Source organism: Penicillium atrosanguineum (assembly GCF_028827265.1).
Source record: "Penicillium atrosanguineum strain IBT 20685 chromosome Unknown utg000008l_segment0_segment0, whole genome shotgun sequence".
Taxonomy (NCBI): Eukaryota; Fungi; Ascomycota; class Eurotiomycetes; order Eurotiales; family Aspergillaceae; genus Penicillium; species Penicillium atrosanguineum.
This window is the reverse complement of record NW_026623140.1, coordinates 234325-252733: the sequence shown is the minus strand read 5'-3', so window position 1 is coordinate 252733 and position 18409 is coordinate 234325. Positions and strand designations below refer to the sequence as shown.

Genomic DNA, 18409 nt, shown 5'->3' with positions numbered 1-18409 from the left:
GGGCGCCAAAGACAGTCCTCTAGAGAAGAATAAGAGAGTAGAACGGCTCCTGGACTATCTACTCTACAAAGCCAACGCTCAGCTGACTAGTACAAGGATCAGAGGCAACTTGATACTGAATTAAGGAGTGTTGAATTTGAGATGACGTAACCTAAAGAGATATCGAGCGAAAGAAAGTCGAGCGAAAGAAAGTCGAGCGAAAGAGATCAGAAATCGGGAACTCACCGTTTCAGCCTACCCAGGGCCCAGTATCAAACATCATATCTATTCCCACGCGACCAGCCCAGGTACATATACGACTAATCTGCCGCGTACCTCGCGGGAAAGAACCTAACACGATGTTAGAAGCCAGCCTACTGATCCTAGTACCTAGTATAGCATTAAACTGAGGCGTGTTAGGGTCCCAAGTCCTTGGCTCCCATGACGACCACTGGAGAAAATCAATGTCGCTGTACAAATAATCTCTCACCAAATTGTAAGTCTCAAAGTTGACCACGTCGCTGAGCATAATGTATCGTAGACTAGCGATGTCAAAGTAATTTCGGTAGAAGGCCCCGGCAATTTCCGATATATTCGGACCTACCCTCCTGAAGAGTGTATGCAGGATAATGATACCCGGTCCTACCCATCCGGCATATATAAGGTCAGGTTGGCATTGAATTTCGAGATATCGGTATGCAGAGTCAGCGGGTTCGACTAGGTTTGCGAATTCGTTGACAAGGCCTAAGTCGGCAACTATCCGCTCCCACTTGGGATCGAGATTCATAGGCAACACTTGACCTGGGCCGACTCCGAGGTCTGCAAATGTTAGCGTGGATGAGTGGATAGGACAATCTAGTTCATTAGGATCATTGATCCATCGGCTGATCTGTGCTCCTGATACTTGGAATTCTTCAGGAGGGCTCACCTGCGATGCGCGACTTGCACGACGACTGCGAGGAGTCATCTGACTTAAGCGCCGCCCGGCTTGGCTCATGCGGCGTCCGACTCTTTCAGTGACTTGGCTCATGCGGCGACTAGGCCGTTCAACAAGTCGATTCACACTGTTACTATAGCGGCGAGCCATATCTTTACTTTAAAGTAGAAATAATCTTATATTCTTGAAAGTAAATGTTTGAAGGTTATACCTTGACTGCGGGTAGCTTGTAATGTTGATGAATGCGATTGTCAGTGCCACTATTAAGAAAGAGATACCCGAGGCTTTTATATCCTGGATTATTTCCCGTGTAAACATTATAGAGTAGGTAGGCCTTGTCTGGGGTAAGATAAAGCAAATCTCAACTTGTTCTGAAGCACTATGGCCATTATGAAACATTGTTACAAAGGAAGAAGGGAGGCTTTTTGAAATCAAAGAAAATACCAAAGACCTATCAGTGTACAGATGAAACGATCAATGTACAGAGGTGATATGAAGGAGACCTGAAATTAATATGTGTTATCAAACTTGACAATGATGAAGGGCTCAAGTTTGAGCTCACACACCTAAGCAATGTTGGTCAGTCGTACGCCCCACGCTCCGATCAGATCGGGTCGGATCGAGATCAAGATCTAGAATGACATCTAAGATAATGTACCTTATTAGACCCTGGCTAGAAGCTTAAATTCTTTGAAACAAGAAATCAGAGATTACCTCAACTCCCGGAACCAAATTGTGATGTGAAACTGGATTTTCCCACGCGACGTTCGCATTCCGGTGTGGATGATGTCACCCAATACTGAACATCAAGATGTCATCGCAATGACACATCAATTGAGCGCGAAAAATATATTAAAGTCGATTAATTACTCTAGGTTTCAACACATGTAATTGCACTCGATCAAATCCCTGAAAATGGCACCCAGAGATAAATACTCCGACCCAAAGCTCCGCGATGAAGTCAAAGAGGAAATCCATAAAGGTGACAAGGGCGGTAAGCCCGGTCAATGGTCTGCACGCAAGGTATTATTTGTCCATATCACCTAGAAATGTCATTTCAATGGCTGATTCCTGCTCTACAGGCACAAATGATGGCGTCTGAATATAAAAAGCGCGGGGGTGGTTACAACACCACCAAAGAAGAAGGCCAAGACGAGTCTCAGAAACATCTCGACCAGTGGACAAAGGAAGACTGGCAGACTAAAGAGGGTTCCGGGACTGCGCGCAAGAGTGATGGTTCTGAGAAGCGTTATCTGCCCAAGAAAGCGTGGGAGCAGATGAACGATGACGAGAAGGAGAAGTCTGAAGAGAAAAAGATTAAAGGATCGGAAAAAGGGAAGCAGTTTGTTGGAAATACTCCTCAAGCGAAAAAGGCACGGAAGGACGCCAGTCGTGAGACTGGAGGTAGAGACGCGCGAAATACCCGCAATACGCGAAGCAAGAAGGGTTCACAGAAGCAAGGTGAAAAGGGCCATGGCTTCGGTTCCGATGACTTTGCTGATGAGCTCATAGATGGTGACGACGACAAGGAGACAGGCCAGCAAGTGGCTGGGACTAAACGTCATGCGAAACAGTCCAATGCGTCCGTGAAGAAGCGGAAGGATGATCGCCAGGAGCCCGCCGAAGAGAATGGCGACGGTGACGAGGAGTAGGATGACAGCCAGCAGACTGAGGATTAAAGTTTGAGTAACAGAGTATTTACAATGACTGCTTCATTAATACGAATGTGGGATGGAAGCTTCGATTAATTAAGAATAACATTTCGGTATAGTGAATCCGAATTTTACATCTGACAGGTATCTTTCACGTCGTGACATGAACTACTTCTCCTCATCAGCTGCCTTTCGTCCCACATATTCACTCTGAGGCAACATGTTCAATGCATCTTCCTCCCGATCCAACTTGTAGTTGGTCAACCAGAAGCCTGCACAGCCGACAAAGGCCAAGATGGCGACGACACCGTAGTTCCAAACTAGCAGAGGATCAGCGGACAAGCCAACCAATGCCTGGCCGATGGCTGCGGAGATGGCGTTCATGAAGAGAGCCACAGCCTGCACGAGAGATCGCATGTTGCGAGGAGCCTTAGTGAAGGCGTACTCCAGCGAGGTAACCGAGGCAAAAATCTCCGAAATTCCGCCCAGTACGTAGGTAAGAGTCTGTACCCAGACAGAAATGTTGGTTTGCTTTCCTTCGACTTCCAGACAGTAATTTGCCTGGTTGCCGCAAGGTCCCTGTTTATAAATGTAATATTGGGTGACGGTTGCGACGATCATGGAGCAGCCAGCCACAAAGAAACCGGCTGTGATACGCTTAAGAGGAGTGAAATTGTATCCCATCCGACGCAGACCAGGGTAGACCAGTCTGTCGAAGATGGGAATGAAGATGATGAGGGCGAATGGATTGAGATTGTTGATGATATCGTTTGGCACGCCGCCTAGGTGCATGGTGGCGGCTTGCGAGGTCAGGTTGTTCAACATCTGGTTATAAGCCAGCCCTGGATTTGTTAGTAGAGGATCGTCAGACAAGCGAATTGCACATACAGTAAAGCGGATACCATAAGAAGACCTTGCAGGCCTTGAATCCACGCCGTACCTCATCCACCCACTCATCATCAAAGGTCATCCACTCCGGCTTGTTCGCGCCCAACTGGCTGGGCTTTACATTGTGCCAGAAGTCTCCCGAGCCGGGGGTACTCTGGAATAGACGTAGGGGGTTGAGCGACCAGCGACCCGTCATTGCCAATTTCCACAGACGGAAGGCCTTTGAGTACACAGAGCCAGTGGGAGGGTGGAGCTTATAATTCGATTTGCACAGGAACAGTACTGTCGGGCAGAGGCAGAACATGATGGTGGGAAGGAGGAAGGAGAGCCAGAAACCGACGTAGCGTTCGGCGTAGACCATACTAATCTGACCGGTCAAGGACCCCACGTTGATCATCAAGTAGAAGTATAGATAGATGCGAGACACTGTGGCGGCCGGATCGACAATGACGCGCTCGCCATTGGACTCAACTCGAACATAGGGCCTATCATCCCCATATTGCTCTGCAATCAGAGGAGAGATGTTGGATCTGTTTGGCGATGAGTTATGGTTTCCGACAACGTGAACGAGACACTCACTTGAAACCACCCGTACCCACACCCATAATCACCAAACCAACAGAGAAGCAGGCGATCGAGCCTCCGGGGGTAGCGATAACGTTGGGAATTGCAGAAACAATCAAGATAGAGTGGCCCACGAGAGCGACAGCAATAGAGGCGAAGATAGTGCGGAAACGACCCCAATACTGGTCGGCCACGTATGCACCCATCAAGGGCATGATGTAGGACCAGAACTGGTTGACTGCACAGGAGGGTCAGAAGTTGATGCAGCTCGTATTTCAGAGTTACTTACACAAGGTCAGACCGGTTGAGGCACGCTGTCCCATGTCCAAAGCACCGGGAACACCGTTGTTGAAGTCAGAGCCGGGCATGAGGGCACCAGTGGTGGAATTGGCTGGTAGAGGACGCTGAATGAAGTTCACGACTGTTTTAAATTAGACGGGTGACAGAATAGACACGCACGTAAACATACAGACGGCCGTTGTGCCATAGTACGAGAATCGTTCGCAAAGCTCGACAAACGCGACGGTGAAAGTAGTCCATGGGATTTTGCCTGCAACACGTCGCAGATTCCGCAAATCGTCCTCATTGGGATAGATCTTGTGGAGGGCATCATCATCCTCATCGTGAAGAGAGGACACACTGTGGACTGGAGCAGGCTCAATCTCGGGATGCTTCTCACTGATGGCGACATCGTTCGCAATAGCTCTGGACTTGGCTTCCTCTGCCAGGTCAATTGGGTCGGAGGCGTTCATCTTGGAGTGTTGGGAACGAAGACGCTGATCGCCATATCCCAGGGGCAAGTGCGGTCCTTTTAAAGGCCCAAGCCAGCAAAGCTACTAGAGATTAGAGACTTCCGTTTCAGGAAGGTCGGTCTTCCCCGCGCCACCGACTTTTGATAACCAAATGACAAAGTTGTATTAGACTTCGAAAGCATGCTCACGGAGCATCAGCTGGAAGGGGATACCGTCAGTAGCCGGGCCAATACCATTGACTGCCTCACGGTATATCTGTAGAGCATGGGTCTGGGGTCCGACGGGGATCCCATGGTGGAACCGGTATCACGCGAGATAAGGCCAATATTGGATAGAACGGAAGTCCTTGATTGGAATAGGAGACAAGGATGGAAACCCGCTGCCAAGCCCCTGCATCCAATCGTCTTCTTTCAAATGCTGTTGTGCGCTATGCTTGGCGGTCCGAGCTGACTCTTCTTGGCGGAGGTGCTTGGCTGGCGCTCCTTGGCTGGCACTTTACAGTGCAACCTCAGTTCTTGGCTTGACCGTTTGGTTGGAAGTCAGAACAAATAAACGAAGCGGGCAGAGCCATGATTCGTGGCTAGACTAACCTTTCAAGGTTCGAAGCCAATCGACCCCCTATCGTGGCCTCCTCATGCAGGGTCTCGAACACTAATATCGTCTGATAACTGTTCGCTAACTGTGTCTAGGAGGCGATTTCTAGCCTCCTTCTGGTTCCTATTGATTGGAGATATGACTACGCTCAACCCCGGATATTTATGAGACACATGATTCTGGCGGTTGTTTCTTTCTAGAACCGAGCTCTATCTTGGCATCATGATGGATCACGTATTCCGCGATTCGGCCTCGCGATTACGCTTTGCACTCCCCCTCTAACCCATATAGGACATCGTCCGACATGCCGGGAATCACCATGTCAAAAGTCTCGGTCACCACCGTATACTGATAATATCCACAACGGGCGATCGGCTTCGTCTTTTTGATATCCAGAATGCCATCGGTCAGAACCTCGTCCTTGATATGCACAGCGATCACCCGGCCGATCACCACGTCTACAGTGCCCATCGGAGGATTGCCCGGTAGCCGCACGGTGGAGTGATATTCGCACTCAAATTTTACCGGGGACTCCCGCACCATTGGGACATCCATCAAAGTGGCCGGCTCCTTGGTTACCTTGGCGCGCTCGAACTCATCGACTCCGTAGGGTACTTGTTCCGCCGAAATGTTGACGGCCTCACGGAGGTCCCATGTCGCCAAATTCCAGACGAAGCGTCCGGTCTGCTCCGCGTTGACCACCGTGTCCTTGCGAGTGCCCTCGACAGTCTGGTTCGAGGAGAACATCACGTACGGTGGATCGAATGTCAGATTGTTGAATTGAGAATATGGTGCTAAATTAGCTTGACCCGCTTGGTTCTGCGTGGAGATCCATCCGATCGGACGCGGAATCACGCATGCCTGCTCTGTTAGTTGTACTGTTCGGTCTGGATTCGAGTGTGACTAACCTTGAACGGGTCATGGGGGAGATTATGCTCGGTCACTCCGGGTTGATAAAACATGGTGTATCTGCTGTGGTCTTTGAACTTTGAGCTTTGAGCTTTTTACTGGTACTTGTTTGGGGGACTTGACCCCTCTTATATTCCCACCGCTGCCGATCAAAGTGCCGACTCCATCTCAAGGCTATTATAGCCGAGTATCGATCGGCTATGATCCGTCTGAGCTTATGTACCATGAATCGATGGTAGAATTTCTACTGCCCACCAGTCCTAATTAACTGGTATTCGGAACTCGGGGGTTCGGGTTCGGATCTCGGTTCCGGCGCCTCGGGGCAATCCGAAGTGTGCGGCATCCCGAGAATATGGTCTTGGATCAGTCGGTCAGAGATGGGGTTTACTCCATACGGTGAGTGAATGATCCGAGACTGCCGTGCCGAAGATCCTCGCATTAATATATAAGCTCCATGGGCCATTTCAAGGGTCCCATTGTCTTCAAGTCCTACTCCACTCAGTACATCTTATTCACAACATTTGATACCAACACGTTACAATGGTCAACACTGAACCTCACCTCTGCTTCCGATCATTTGTCGAGGCCTTGAAGGCGGACAATGATTTGGTCGAGATTGATACCCCAATCGACCCCAACCTCGAAGCAGCTGCCATTACACGTCTTGTCTGCGAGACAGATGACAAGGCTCCGCTCTTCAACAACGTGATCGGTGCTCAGAATGGCCTCTTCCGTATTCTGGGTGCTCCTGCATCGCTCAGAAAGTCTCCAAAGGATCGCTATGGTCGTCTTGCCCGCCACCTCGCTTTGCCCCCGACTGCCTCCATGAAGGAGATCCTCGATAAGATGCTCTCGGCCAGCACCAAGGCCCCAATCGCACCCAACATCGTGTCTACGGGCCCTTGCAAGGAGAACTTCCTCGAGGAAAGCCAGATCGATTTGACCAAGCTCCCTGCTCCCCTTATCCACCAGGCCGACGGTGGAAAGTACATCCAGACCTATGGAATGCACGTTGTTCAGTCTCCCGATGGGTCCTGGACTAATTGGTCTATTGCCCGTGCCATGGTTTCCGACGAGAAGCACCTTACTGGTCTGGTCATTGAGCCCCAGCACATTTGGCAGATTCACCAGATGTGGAAGAAGGAAGGCAAGGATGTCCCCTGGGCCCTGGCCTTCGGTGTCCCTCCTGCTGCGATCATGGCCTCTAGCATGCCCATTCCTGACGGTGTCACCGAGGCTGGATACATTGGTGCTATGACTGGCTCTGCCCTGGACTTGGTCAAGTGTGACACCAACAACCTTTACGTCCCTGCTACTTCGGAAATTGTCCTTGAAGGTACCCTGTCTATCACCGAGACCGCTCCCGAAGGTCCCTTTGGTGAGATGCACGGCTATGTCTTCCCCGGAGATACCCACCCTTGGCCCAAGTACAAGGTGAACCGCATCACCTACCGCAACAACCCGATCCTCCCCATGTCCGCCTGTGGTCGTCTGACCGACGAGACTGTAAGTCCACCTCTCTGTTCTCCCATTATCTCCCACTAACACATCTTAGCATACCATGATCGGAGCCCTAGCTGCTGCTGAGATCGGCAAGGTCTGCCGAAATGCCGGTCTTCCCGTCACCGATGCCTTCGCCCCCTTCGAGTCCCAAGTCACCTGGGTCGCTCTCAAAATTGACACTGCCAAGCTGCGCGAGATGAAGACTACCTCCAAAGAATTCTCCAAGAAAGTCGGTGACCTGATCTTCAAGACCAAGCCCGGCTATACCATTCACCGTCTGGTGCTTTGCGGTGATGACATCGACGTCTATGACGGCAAGGATGTGATGTGGGCTTTCTCGACTCGCTGCCGGCCTAACATGGATGAGACCTTCTTTGAGGATGTGCGTGGCTTCCCGTTGGTCCCGTACATGTCGCATGGAAATGGATCGCCAGTTCAGGGTGGAAAGGTCGTTTCGGACGCTCTTATGCCTTCTGAGTATACTACCGGTCGTGATTGGGTGGCGGCTGATTTCAAGAACTCATACCCTGAGGATCTCAAGAAGAAGGTTTTGGATAACTGGACCAAGATGGGATTCCGGGAAGAGTAAAGTATTTTGATGTATTCAATATTGTACGGTACCTTTCGTTATGTCAACAAATATAGATGAAACTTTTTTTATCAGTTCTCAATAGTTACATTTTTACCGATATAGTTTTGATGTAGACATTGGTCTCATAAGCACCGTGTTATGGTACCCCTCGTTGCTTCGTTGAAGTGTCTCGATTGACCGAACACGTCACAAGCACTTTATTCTATCGATACATAGGTAGTCTAATTTTCAATTCACTTCCTTTTTAGTCGCTGCAACAGTCTCATTTTCACTAGCTGCGCGTTGAATAAAATGGTCCGTGCATAAGACACGCCGCATCACCTGACCGCATACGGCAAGAGGGCAATTCTTGATCTTTCAACCTCAACATCATCGCTCACATCGCTGAATACTGATCTCGGACTTGTAATATTCCTATTGAAAGGCCAATAATTTCAATCAACACCATTTCTTGGCCAGTAGAGCTCAATCTCGCCTACTGTGGTACTTCGGACTTCTCGGCAGCATGAGTGCCGTTAGCCAAGCCCAAGCGGACCGGGTTCTACGCCTCAAAAGCCGAGAACGAGAAGCTCATGCGTGCTACCCCTGCAAAAAACGGAAAGTCAAATGCGATGGAACACAACCATGCCGTACTTGTCAGAAGCGAAAGCATCCCGAGATTTGCACATACGCCCTTCCACAGAGGCGCAGATCGGTGTCTCGCCAGAGTATTGCAGCACGCTCGGCTTCACCTGCATCGCCACCTGCAAATTTAAATTACGAGGAGACACGGCCCGAGGACAATTCGAAGAACTATGTCTATTCCGGGGACAATTCTGTCGTCTCGATCTTGCGCCTGCGAACATCAGATGCCAATGAATCGGTGGCGCGTGAGGTTGGGTCTGTTCTTGGCCTGCAAAATACCTTTAACAATTATCCGTTTATGGACTCCAAAACTCCTCTTGAAAGATGGAGGTCGCTGTTGAGTGTATTGCCTCAGAGATCCGAGGTCCTGAAGTATGTTGCAATCAACCGATACAGAAACTCTGGCTGATAGACCAGGTTCTTCCACTACTATCAAGTCACAGCTTACCCATTCAATCCAATTCTCGCTGAAATGGACCGCTTTGAGTCTGACCTTTGTAAATATCTCAACGCTCACGCAGCTGGTGAACTGCGCGACCCGGAGAGAATCACCGATCGTTGGGCAACCGACAAGTCCATTGGTCATGTCAGCCTTCTATTAGCGACATTAGCAGCAGGGGCACATTATTCTGATCTTGAATATCCACAACGACTTGAACTGTCAACAGACTTCGGTATGTTTCAATACATGCTTTGTCAAGCTTGCCTAACGGATTTCAGCTCGTCGATCATTCAATGCTCTTCGCTTGGCCAACTTCCTGTTTCGGCCATCTCTTGATATCATCCAAGCTCTACTAATTTTGGGAAATACTATGCAGAATATGGGACAGTCCGATGCTGCCTGGGCGTTACTCGGGACGACAGTCCGGTTAGCTCAGACTATGGGGTTGCACACTGAAAGAAGTACCGTTCATTGGCCTGAGAATGTGAGGACGAAGGCGAGGACTCTTTGGTATGAACATCCCTCCTTGTCTCTACCAGAGGACTTTCCACTGGTATATCTGGAGCTAACACTAGTAAACAGGTCGACGGTAGTCTGGCAAGACAGTTTACTATGCCTTTGCTATGACCGACCGCCTATCGTTTCCGTGACGGGGTGGCCTTTGCTGAACTCCTTTTACGAGAGACAAGACTTGTCCTACACAGAACTCATGCACTTACTTTGCCGTCTCGGCCTCGATATAATGCGACCGGAAAATCTCGGGGTCGTTGAGGGCGATCGAGCATTGGAAGGGCTGCAGCGGCTCGACGATGCTCACAAACGCGGCCTGCCTTACCTTCGATCACGAGAAAATTGCACAACACTCCAACAGAATCTCGAATATTTGGCGTTCAGAATGCATACTTCATTCTGTGTATCGGTCCTTTGCCGGCCGGCAATGAGGAAAGCCACCTCACAGCCGCCGTTTCCCCATGCTGACATTCTTCGGGCTCGCGCCAAGGGAAGTTTGATTGATGCATCAAAAGCTTTCCTTGACTTTCAAGCTCTTAGCATTGTTCCATTGCGGAGCTGGTCGATGGTACATACTGTGCTGAGCTCGACTTTACTTCTTTGTATCTGGGAAGAGACTCGCAACGACCCCGAATGTCGCAGTCTTCAACAGAGAGTCATTGACGTGTTCTTATCAACTGATTCAAGAACCTCTGATGATGGAGCTTCTATAAATGAAGGTGATGGCCAGTGGCTGTCGACACGTCATATCCGAGCCTTGGTGACTTTACGAAGCGCACTGGAACGAGAGGAAGAGGCGGGTGCTGCCGAAGCAGTAAATTGGGCGGAAATAACCCAGAGCATGTTGCCTCAGTTCGGAGCCGGGTAAGTCTCCTCTCCTAACCTAGCTGATGATGAAGACAATTGCTGATGTCTGAAAAGACCAGATGGGTTAATGGACTTGCAAGATCCGTTTGACTTTTCGCCTGTTACATATTTGGATTCAATAATGAACGGTAAATTCTTCTTGTGCGATTGTCACATCTTCGATCTAACATGTTATAGTTCCGATGTTTGATTATACACAGGAAAGCGAGTTCCTATGAAAAATTCGATTGGAGACTAGATACCATACAGCCTGAATGGACAGCCGTAGACTCTCATCAACTGCCGGTTCAAACCCTTAGTGCAACATTAGTACTGCCATTTTTTTCAGTTTCGAACTATTGAAAATATCTTCACCAATAAGCTCCACCGTGGCGCCGCCATGGCACGACTGTGGCGTGGGATACGGCCATCGGGCGCCGTTCTCGGAGTCTCGGCTTCGGGGCCTCGGATATCTGAACTCGGGTCTCAAATTCGGGCCGATGTCAGTATTTTCCTGTTTCTCGGAAGATGGGATAATTTTCAAGTTAAAAAACCTTCTTGAATTGGGTATTCGGCATCTTGTCACGTCTAATATAAAACGAGCCTGGCCGGTCGGTTTAAGCTCATCCATCACATCAAGTCTTCACGGTTCCACGGTATACACACCAAACCACATACCCCAGTCAACAGCATCACATAATACTTCAAGAACTTGACCAATGCTGTCCATTCTCTCTGGAACCCACACTCCATCTTCCAGCCGTCATACCCCTCGTGGCAGCCCAACCGAAGAAACAATGCCCTCCAGTATTGAGCATGTCTCCCAACCCCGGCGGCGGCGTATCGTGGTCGCCATGACCGGCGCAACTGGTGCAGTCCTGGGAATCAAGTGCCTTATCGCCCTCCGCCGCCTGAACGTGGAAACTCACCTGGTAATGAGTAAATGGGCCGAAGCGACCATCAAATACGAAACCGACTACCACCCGGCGAACGTCAAGGCGCTCGCAGACCACGTCCACAACATCAATGATATGGCTGCGCCGATCTCCAGTGGTTCCTTCAAGGCTGATGGAATGATCGTTGTTCCGTGCAGTATGAAGACGCTTGCTGCTATTCACAGTGGCTTTTGTGACGACTTGATCTCTCGCACTGCGGATGTTATGTTGAAGGAGAGAAGAAGACTTGTGCTTGTGGCTCGGGAGACCCCTCTGAGTGATATCCATTTACGCAATATGTTGGAGGTCTCTCGCGCTGGTGCAATTATTTTCCCGCCTGTGCCGGCGTACTATATCAAGGCCGCGTCTGTGGATGACCTGGTTGACCAGAGTGTGGGGCGCATGCTGGACCTGTTCGATTTGGATACAGGAGACTTTGAAAGATGGGAGGGCTGGCAGACTGAGAAATAGACGGTACGAAGGTGGTGTTTCATTTCGCTTTGCATTTCCAGGGTTGGTTGGCGTTGTTTTGTTTTCAATAGACAGGCACATCACATAGACTAAGGCTTCATATTCATATCCCAAAAACATATCAATTTGAGTTGATTGCGATTCAAGTCTTCACATAGCCTTAACCGAGCATTTCTTTCCTGGATCGCGCCCTAAAGCTATAGTCAGCAAGCTCAGGAGTGTTTGAAAGCCTTGGGAATAGGCACATCCACAAGCGTATAACAAAGCTAATAGCTTGAATTCATTATTTACTCTAATAGTCCCGTGTCGCGTACCTACACTGCTTCGGAAGCAGTGTGGGTACGCGACACGGGACTATCATGACAAGATCGTGCACGCCTCACATTCTCCTACCTTTCATATATCGACTTTGTGTAAAATCATCCAGCCTATGAAGAGTCCTGAACTTATTTTTATCTTTTTATCCGTACTATGCTTGGTACTAGGAGCGCCCAAATATGAGTGTAGTCAGCACGCGAAGAAGCCCTTGAATCGGCCAAGTGGGACGATAAGAAAGGATCTGATCGTGTCCAGCTTTTGTTCAGCCGTGCGATCGACATCTCCACCGGCTGATCCCAGAAGGGTAAAGATGATCGACAAACTGCTGCAAGATTTGTTGAACTCTGTCATTGTACATTCCAAACCACGCGCTAAAATGCTCTCCCTTGATCTCTGCCGGTCAGCCGAGCGGGATGAGATCCTCAGCTAGTGTGATACGCTCGTTAGCGACGCACAGAGGCGGAGACCGAATAACTCCGACTTGAAGAGATCACGGCCAACCAGGAATTTGATAAATCATCATGAGGGGTAAGAAGACCCCCATGTTGATGCAGGTCTGAGATGGTTCATGCCGAATGACCCTTCAAATCGGCGAATGGGAGAGGCTGCTCCAGCAAGCTCCCGAGGGTCTCTGCGCCTCTGTGGAGAATTTTGCTAGAGACGAGCGCGATAGCCTATTAGAAAAAACTTGTTAAAGACACCGCATGTTCATTCCAGGAGCGAGGCGTGCGGAGGGCTGTGAATGCCTCGATCCTCGAGGCGGCTGGAGACGTGGGGATGGTTTATAATGCCCCTTCCCCTTCGACCCCCTTGAGCGAAGAGGCAAGGAACTTTGAGTTTCTGCACTCTCATCTGGTGACTGCAAGTCAACATGCTGTTCTTGTTCTTGTTCTTATTACCGGCAGTTCTAGCTGCACCAGCGAAGAGAGATGGTGACCCTACAGTCACCATTTCTCACCCCCAGGCAACCATTCTTGGCTCGTCGGCGTTGAGTAGGATCGATGAATTTAATGGCATTCCCTTCGCACAGCCCCCAACAGGAGCTCTTCGACTTAAGCCTCCAAAGCCGATAACGAGACCACTGGGTGCTATACAGGCAATTTTTGCGGCCAAATCATGCCCTCAATTCTCTATGAACACCGACACCAGCGATTTCCCGACATCGGTAATTGCAAAATTATCCAACATCCCAATCTTTCAGACCATTGCAAATGTGGGGGAGGATTGTCTGACTCTTGATATTCGTCGTCCGGCTGGGACGAAGCCTGATGCGAAACTGCCCGTGCTGGTGTGGATCTATGGTGGAGGCTTTGAGACTGGTTCTACCGCCATGTACGATGGCACAAGCCTTGTCACTGCCTCTATCAACCTTCAGATGCCTGTCATCTTTGTGACCATGAACTATCGCCTTGGTGCCTTTGGCTTCTTGCCTGGCTCCGAGGTCCTGAAAGACGGTTCTGCGAACCTCGGTCTACTCGACCAGCGACTGGCTCTGGAATGGGTTGCTGATAATATTGAAGCCTTCGGCGGCGATCCATCCAAGGTGACTCTCTGGGGTGAATCAGCCGGTGCCATTTCCGTCTTCAACCAGCTCGCCCTGTACGATGGCAACCATACGTATAAAGGATCGCCACTGTTCCGCGGCGGCATCATGAACTCTGGCAGTATCACTCCTGCCGACCCAGTGGACTGCGCCAAGGGCCAGGCTGTCTTCGATCATGTGGTGAAAAATGCTGGTTGCGATGATGAGAAAGATGCGCTGGCGTGTCTGCGCAATTTGGATTATACGAGCTTCTTGAACGCGGCCAACTCCTTCCCCAACGACGTGTCATACACATCAATTTCCTTGCCATATCTGCCTCGACCAGATGGCAAAGTTTTGACAGATTCACCAGAAAGACTAGCCGAAAGTGGCAAATACGCCGACGTGCCGTTCATTATCGGCGATCAGGAAGATGAAGGCACCATCTTTTCTTTGGCGCAAACCAACATTACAACCACCGAGGAGATTGTGGATTATTTGCAGGATGTTTTCTTCTTCGACGCTACTCGGGCGCAACTGGAGGAGCTTGTATCAAAATACCCGGATACCTCAGTCCATGGTTCGCCCTTCCGCACCGGTGGCTTCAATAATTGGTACCCCCAGTATAAGCGCATTGCAGCAATTCTGGGCGACGTTGCCTTTACCATAAGCCGACGGGTATTCCTGACACACGCCAAAAACGCAAAGCCTGATATCCCCTTCTGGTCATACCTCTCGTCATATGACTACGGCACTCCCATCCTCGGCACTTTCCACGGGTCTGACGTGCTCCAAGTCTTCTACGGGATCTTGCCAAACTACGCGTCCCAATCCATCCATTCCTACTACTTGTCATTTGTTTACGACCAGGACCCCAACTCTCGAGCAAAATACATGGAGTGGCCGCAGTGGAGTGGAAATAACAGCCTGATGCATTTCTTCAGTGATCACGGTGCATTACTGCCTGATGATTTCCGTCAACCTGTTTTTGATTTTCTCTTGGAGAATCCCAGCTCTTTGCATGTTTAATGGCTGACGAGACCGGACACGAGAGTACGAGATGTATATATTACCTACCTATCTGTCTATAATTCTACGTGGAACGATCGCACAGTCGAATAATAATGTTCATTTGATTCACAGCATGACCTTATCTCCATGTGGCGGTTACAGTTGCTGTAGTTCCTGAACAGCCCGTTGGCACTGTATATGACCGGTTCGGGTCACTCTCCCATGTCACCGAGGACCCGTCTTTGTCGATGAACTTATATTCAAAGGAAGTCCCGACCGGAAGTGTCACCTCAACGTACCATAGATGGTTGGAAGATGTGTACTCGTCTGCAGAGAGAGCGACAGCATCATCGGTATTCCAATCACCTAGTTCGCTGATTGAGCCTGAAACGTAGATACTTTCTCCATAGACGGTAGTCACAATTTCCTTGAAAAGGACTGGCAGAACAGTGGCCTGTGTGCAAGTGCTGGTTGAAGTTGATGAACTGGTTGCTGTCGTTGTTGTCGTGGTCGTGGTCGTGGTCGAGATGGCACTAGTCGTTGATCCGGACGCACAGGGTCCACTGCCGGTGGCAGAAGACGCTAGCATATAAACCCGAGGCAGGCCTGAAGCCATGGGAACTGCAATATCGCCGCTCGAGTCAACGGTTACGGAAGTGCAAGTGTACATTTCCATAAGTTCGGTTCCCGAGGCATATCCGCTACCACCTAGAGTCAGAGTATACGAGCTGCCCGAAGAGCCGTAATTTGAAAGAACTGTTATGACTTGCGAGCCGCTTGAACCCTTTTTCATAGCTAGTGTATTACTGTCAGTGTAGAACGGATCATTCTGTGCAAAATTAGTTCCTACTCTCCATGTTCATTCATCATGAGGCGTGACATACCTTGGACGTGATATAGGAAGCATCCGAAGATATCGCAAGACTGCGGATTTTGTTTGTGGTTGCGGTAAACTCATAGAGCTCAGCAGTAGTCGAATACCCCGACAGCCAAGTGGCTTCGCGGTTATAGGGATCATTGCCTCCACTGTAGTGTTGCTCTTGTCCCGCATAAATGATGGGAATACCATCCGACAAGAACACAAAGGATATGACGTTCTTCGCTTGAGAATAGTCATCCGTGTAACTAAGCCGTCAGTTAGGAGTAGTTCACAGTACAGAATATCTACATACGATGCAAATCGTGGATTGTCATGATTTTCGATGAAGTTTCCAAGCAGAGTTGGGTCAGCACAGTCTGCAGCTACCGAGCTGATCATATCATAAAGGCCGCTGATGCTCCCACTTGGAGACTCGAAAGCGTAGAGTAGTTGGTAGTAGCTGGGTTGTTAGTCAAGCATAAAGGCAGATGGGGAGATGCTTACATTGGGTAATTTAGAACACCATCGAGATAGTTCTGATATGGGCAAGTATATGCCGGGTCCCCATCAAGGACCTCTCCGACACAGTATACACCTGCAGCATCATTGTAACCGGGCCAGAAAGACTCTTGAACGTGCTTCACGGTGTCAATGCGCAGTCCGTCAACTTAAAGGTTGTCAGCAATATCCTAGATGAATTGGTGGGAAAGCTCACTGGAATAATTTGAGACTAAATCTGCAATCCACCCGTACCAGATTGTCTGGACAGAGGACAATTCCGTATTGAGGTCTGGGAGAGATACTGTAGTGTCACCGAGCCAACAGTCCTCAACGTTGGTTTGATTATCGTAATTACTGATAAGACAGTACGAGTGGAAATATGATGAAGAGTCGAAGGGATCAAAGGCACTGTAGTCAACAGTGTTTCCCGCTCCGTCGTATCCCTGTGGTCTGAGTTAGCCATTGTAACTGCTGTGAGGCTGGGAAATTACCATGTGATTCGCCACAACATCTACCATAAGATACATTCCACGGTCATGCAGCGCCTGTGACAGAGCAAGGAGGTCATCTGCGGTGCCATAATTGGTGTTCACATCGTAGCTATCCAATCAGCTCAAGGATCATAAGTGCATTTTTTGACTGCTTACATCTTCTGCTGCCAGTATCCATGATAGGCTTCTCCGTCTCCGGTGTCTTGTGACAGTTGCTCAGTAACCGGCGTGATCCAGATTGCAGTAAAACCCATTCCTTGGATGTAATCCAGCTATCGGTATAAGCACGGGTCATAATTTGATTAGTATGAGACGTACATGATTAATGATTCCCTGCCAACTTCCCCCACAGTAGACCTAGCATCATTAGATTGTTTCCCCGAAATGTGAAATCTTTGTGCTTACTCGATCACTGACATCACACGCAGCCGTGGTGGAGTTGTCTTCACGGCCGAAGCGGTCTGTCAGAAGGAAGTAGATGGACTGGCTGCGCCATTCACTGGGTGTAAGGCCTGCAACAAGATGTGCAAAGCACAGAGCCACGGAGAGAAGTAGCTTCATGGCCAAGAATGAAAGACAAGTCTTTCCCTGACGCTTGACTGTGCGATAGTTTGATGCAGAAAAGGGCCAGATGTTCAAGTCGTCGCCTCGTTTATAATCGGTTACCCAGTAAGACGTAGCTTTCCTGCCTTGTGATGCTTGGATGGCTTTCAGTCGTTGGTATGTGGTCTTCGTCTAAGCGAAGAACCACCCACCGGAGTAAAGAGCCAATGAAGTCGGTCAGTCGTCATCAAAAGTCTAGCTGTTTCACACCCTGGACGCGCACTAGTTCATCCTGTTAAAATGCCGCAATTTGTGGTACGCCCAAAGCGAGCCATCAATATGCCCAGCTCCCTGGGGAAAGCAGGGAAGTAGACAAGGTCGGTTATTAGAGTACCTTCAGGAATGGCGCTAGTGCGCGGCGCCAGTCTCTAAGAAGTAGATCCTCCGTGGCCCCTGCGGCGATGTGGTTCTGCACGGCTCCGTATTCTCGTCGCAGAATGCCGGAGTAGAATGCAAGCCATTCAGGTTCACATGCAAGTCACATCTGCCAAAACGCCTCTTTCGTAGGCGAGGTCGACGGTGCCAGGGACGGGGCTGCTCAGAGGCGATGATTGGTGATCGGTCGGGACGGTGCGAGATGAGATGACAGGGGGCGGAGAATTTGCGGGGGTTGGACTAACTTTGACCCTGTGAATATTTCCGATCCTCAGAATAGATGAATATCCCGTCGATCGAGTGAAAATTCATGGCCGTCAATCGCGTTGTCGTGGGATCACGCGGCGAATGTGCATTAGACCAGTCAGGTCGGTGGCATGCAGCAGAATGCATGAAAGACGATGCCGATCCGATACTGCCGATGAAAAGTCAGATGCAGGACCAAGCTTGTTCATGCAAGCCTCGAAGAATGGGCTGGTGCACGAACTAATCAACTAGTTCACGCCGGACCCCGTGGATCTCCGCTTTGGT

At 49.6% G+C, this 18409-nt stretch overlaps 8 protein-coding genes across 8 annotated transcripts; 5 read left to right on the top strand and 3 right to left on the bottom strand.

Annotated features, from left to right (window-relative positions):
* Positions 1-1831: 1831 nt before the first annotated feature.
* N7443_009571 (uncharacterized protein) lies at positions 1832-2568 on the top strand (the record flags this gene model as incomplete). The annotated part of the gene is made up of 2 exons (XM_056889627.1): positions 1832-1939; positions 1999-2568. 2 exons carry the CDS (start codon positions 1832-1834, stop codon positions 2566-2568), a joined length of 678 nt encoding a protein of 225 aa, XP_056736118.1.
* A 168-nt stretch (positions 2569-2736) lies between these two features.
* N7443_009570 (uncharacterized protein) lies at positions 2737-4772 on the bottom strand (the record flags this gene model as incomplete). Its single annotated transcript, XM_056889626.1, has 5 exons — positions 2737-3410; positions 3457-3986; positions 4036-4258; positions 4310-4441; positions 4490-4772. 5 exons carry the CDS (start codon positions 4770-4772, stop codon positions 2737-2739), a joined length of 1842 nt encoding a protein of 613 aa, XP_056736117.1.
* Positions 4773-5624: 852 nt separating this feature from the next.
* Positions 5625-6328, bottom strand: N7443_009569 (flavin reductase family protein; the record flags this gene model as incomplete). Its single annotated transcript, XM_056889625.1, has 2 exons — positions 5625-6227; positions 6275-6328. The coding sequence occupies 2 exons, from the start codon at positions 6326-6328 to the stop codon at positions 5625-5627; spliced, it is 657 nt and encodes a 218-aa protein (XP_056736116.1).
* Positions 6329-6815: 487 nt separating this feature from the next.
* Positions 6816-8367, top strand: N7443_009568 (UbiD family decarboxylase; the record flags this gene model as incomplete). Its single annotated transcript, XM_056889624.1, has 2 exons — positions 6816-7781; positions 7831-8367. 2 exons carry the CDS (start codon positions 6816-6818, stop codon positions 8365-8367), a joined length of 1503 nt encoding a protein of 500 aa, XP_056736115.1.
* Positions 8368-8875: 508 nt separating this feature from the next.
* On the top strand, positions 8876-11031 carry N7443_009567 (uncharacterized protein; the record flags this gene model as incomplete). The annotated part of the gene is made up of 6 exons (XM_056889623.1): positions 8876-9366; positions 9412-9668; positions 9715-9946; positions 10019-10810; positions 10868-10941; positions 10991-11031. 6 exons carry the CDS (start codon positions 8876-8878, stop codon positions 11029-11031), a joined length of 1887 nt encoding a protein of 628 aa, XP_056736114.1.
* Positions 11032-11511: 480 nt separating this feature from the next.
* N7443_009566 (UbiX family flavin prenyltransferase) lies at positions 11512-12198 on the top strand (the record flags this gene model as incomplete). Its single annotated transcript, XM_056889622.1, has 1 exon — positions 11512-12198. One exon carries the CDS (start codon positions 11512-11514, stop codon positions 12196-12198), a length of 687 nt encoding a protein of 228 aa, XP_056736113.1.
* A 1189-nt stretch (positions 12199-13387) lies between these two features.
* N7443_009565 (putative extracellular lipase) lies at positions 13388-15067 on the top strand (the record flags this gene model as incomplete). Its single annotated transcript, XM_056889621.1, has 1 exon — positions 13388-15067. One exon carries the CDS (start codon positions 13388-13390, stop codon positions 15065-15067), a length of 1680 nt encoding a protein of 559 aa, XP_056736112.1.
* A 121-nt stretch (positions 15068-15188) lies between these two features.
* On the bottom strand, positions 15189-17461 carry N7443_009564 (putative alpha-amylase; the record flags this gene model as incomplete). The annotated part of the gene is made up of 9 exons (XM_056889620.1): positions 15189-15878; positions 15934-16174; positions 16222-16368; positions 16413-16575; positions 16624-16852; positions 16901-17009; positions 17057-17172; positions 17219-17257; positions 17306-17461. The coding sequence occupies 9 exons, from the start codon at positions 17459-17461 to the stop codon at positions 15189-15191; spliced, it is 1890 nt and encodes a 629-aa protein (XP_056736111.1).
* Between the last annotated feature and the right edge of the window lie 948 nt (positions 17462-18409).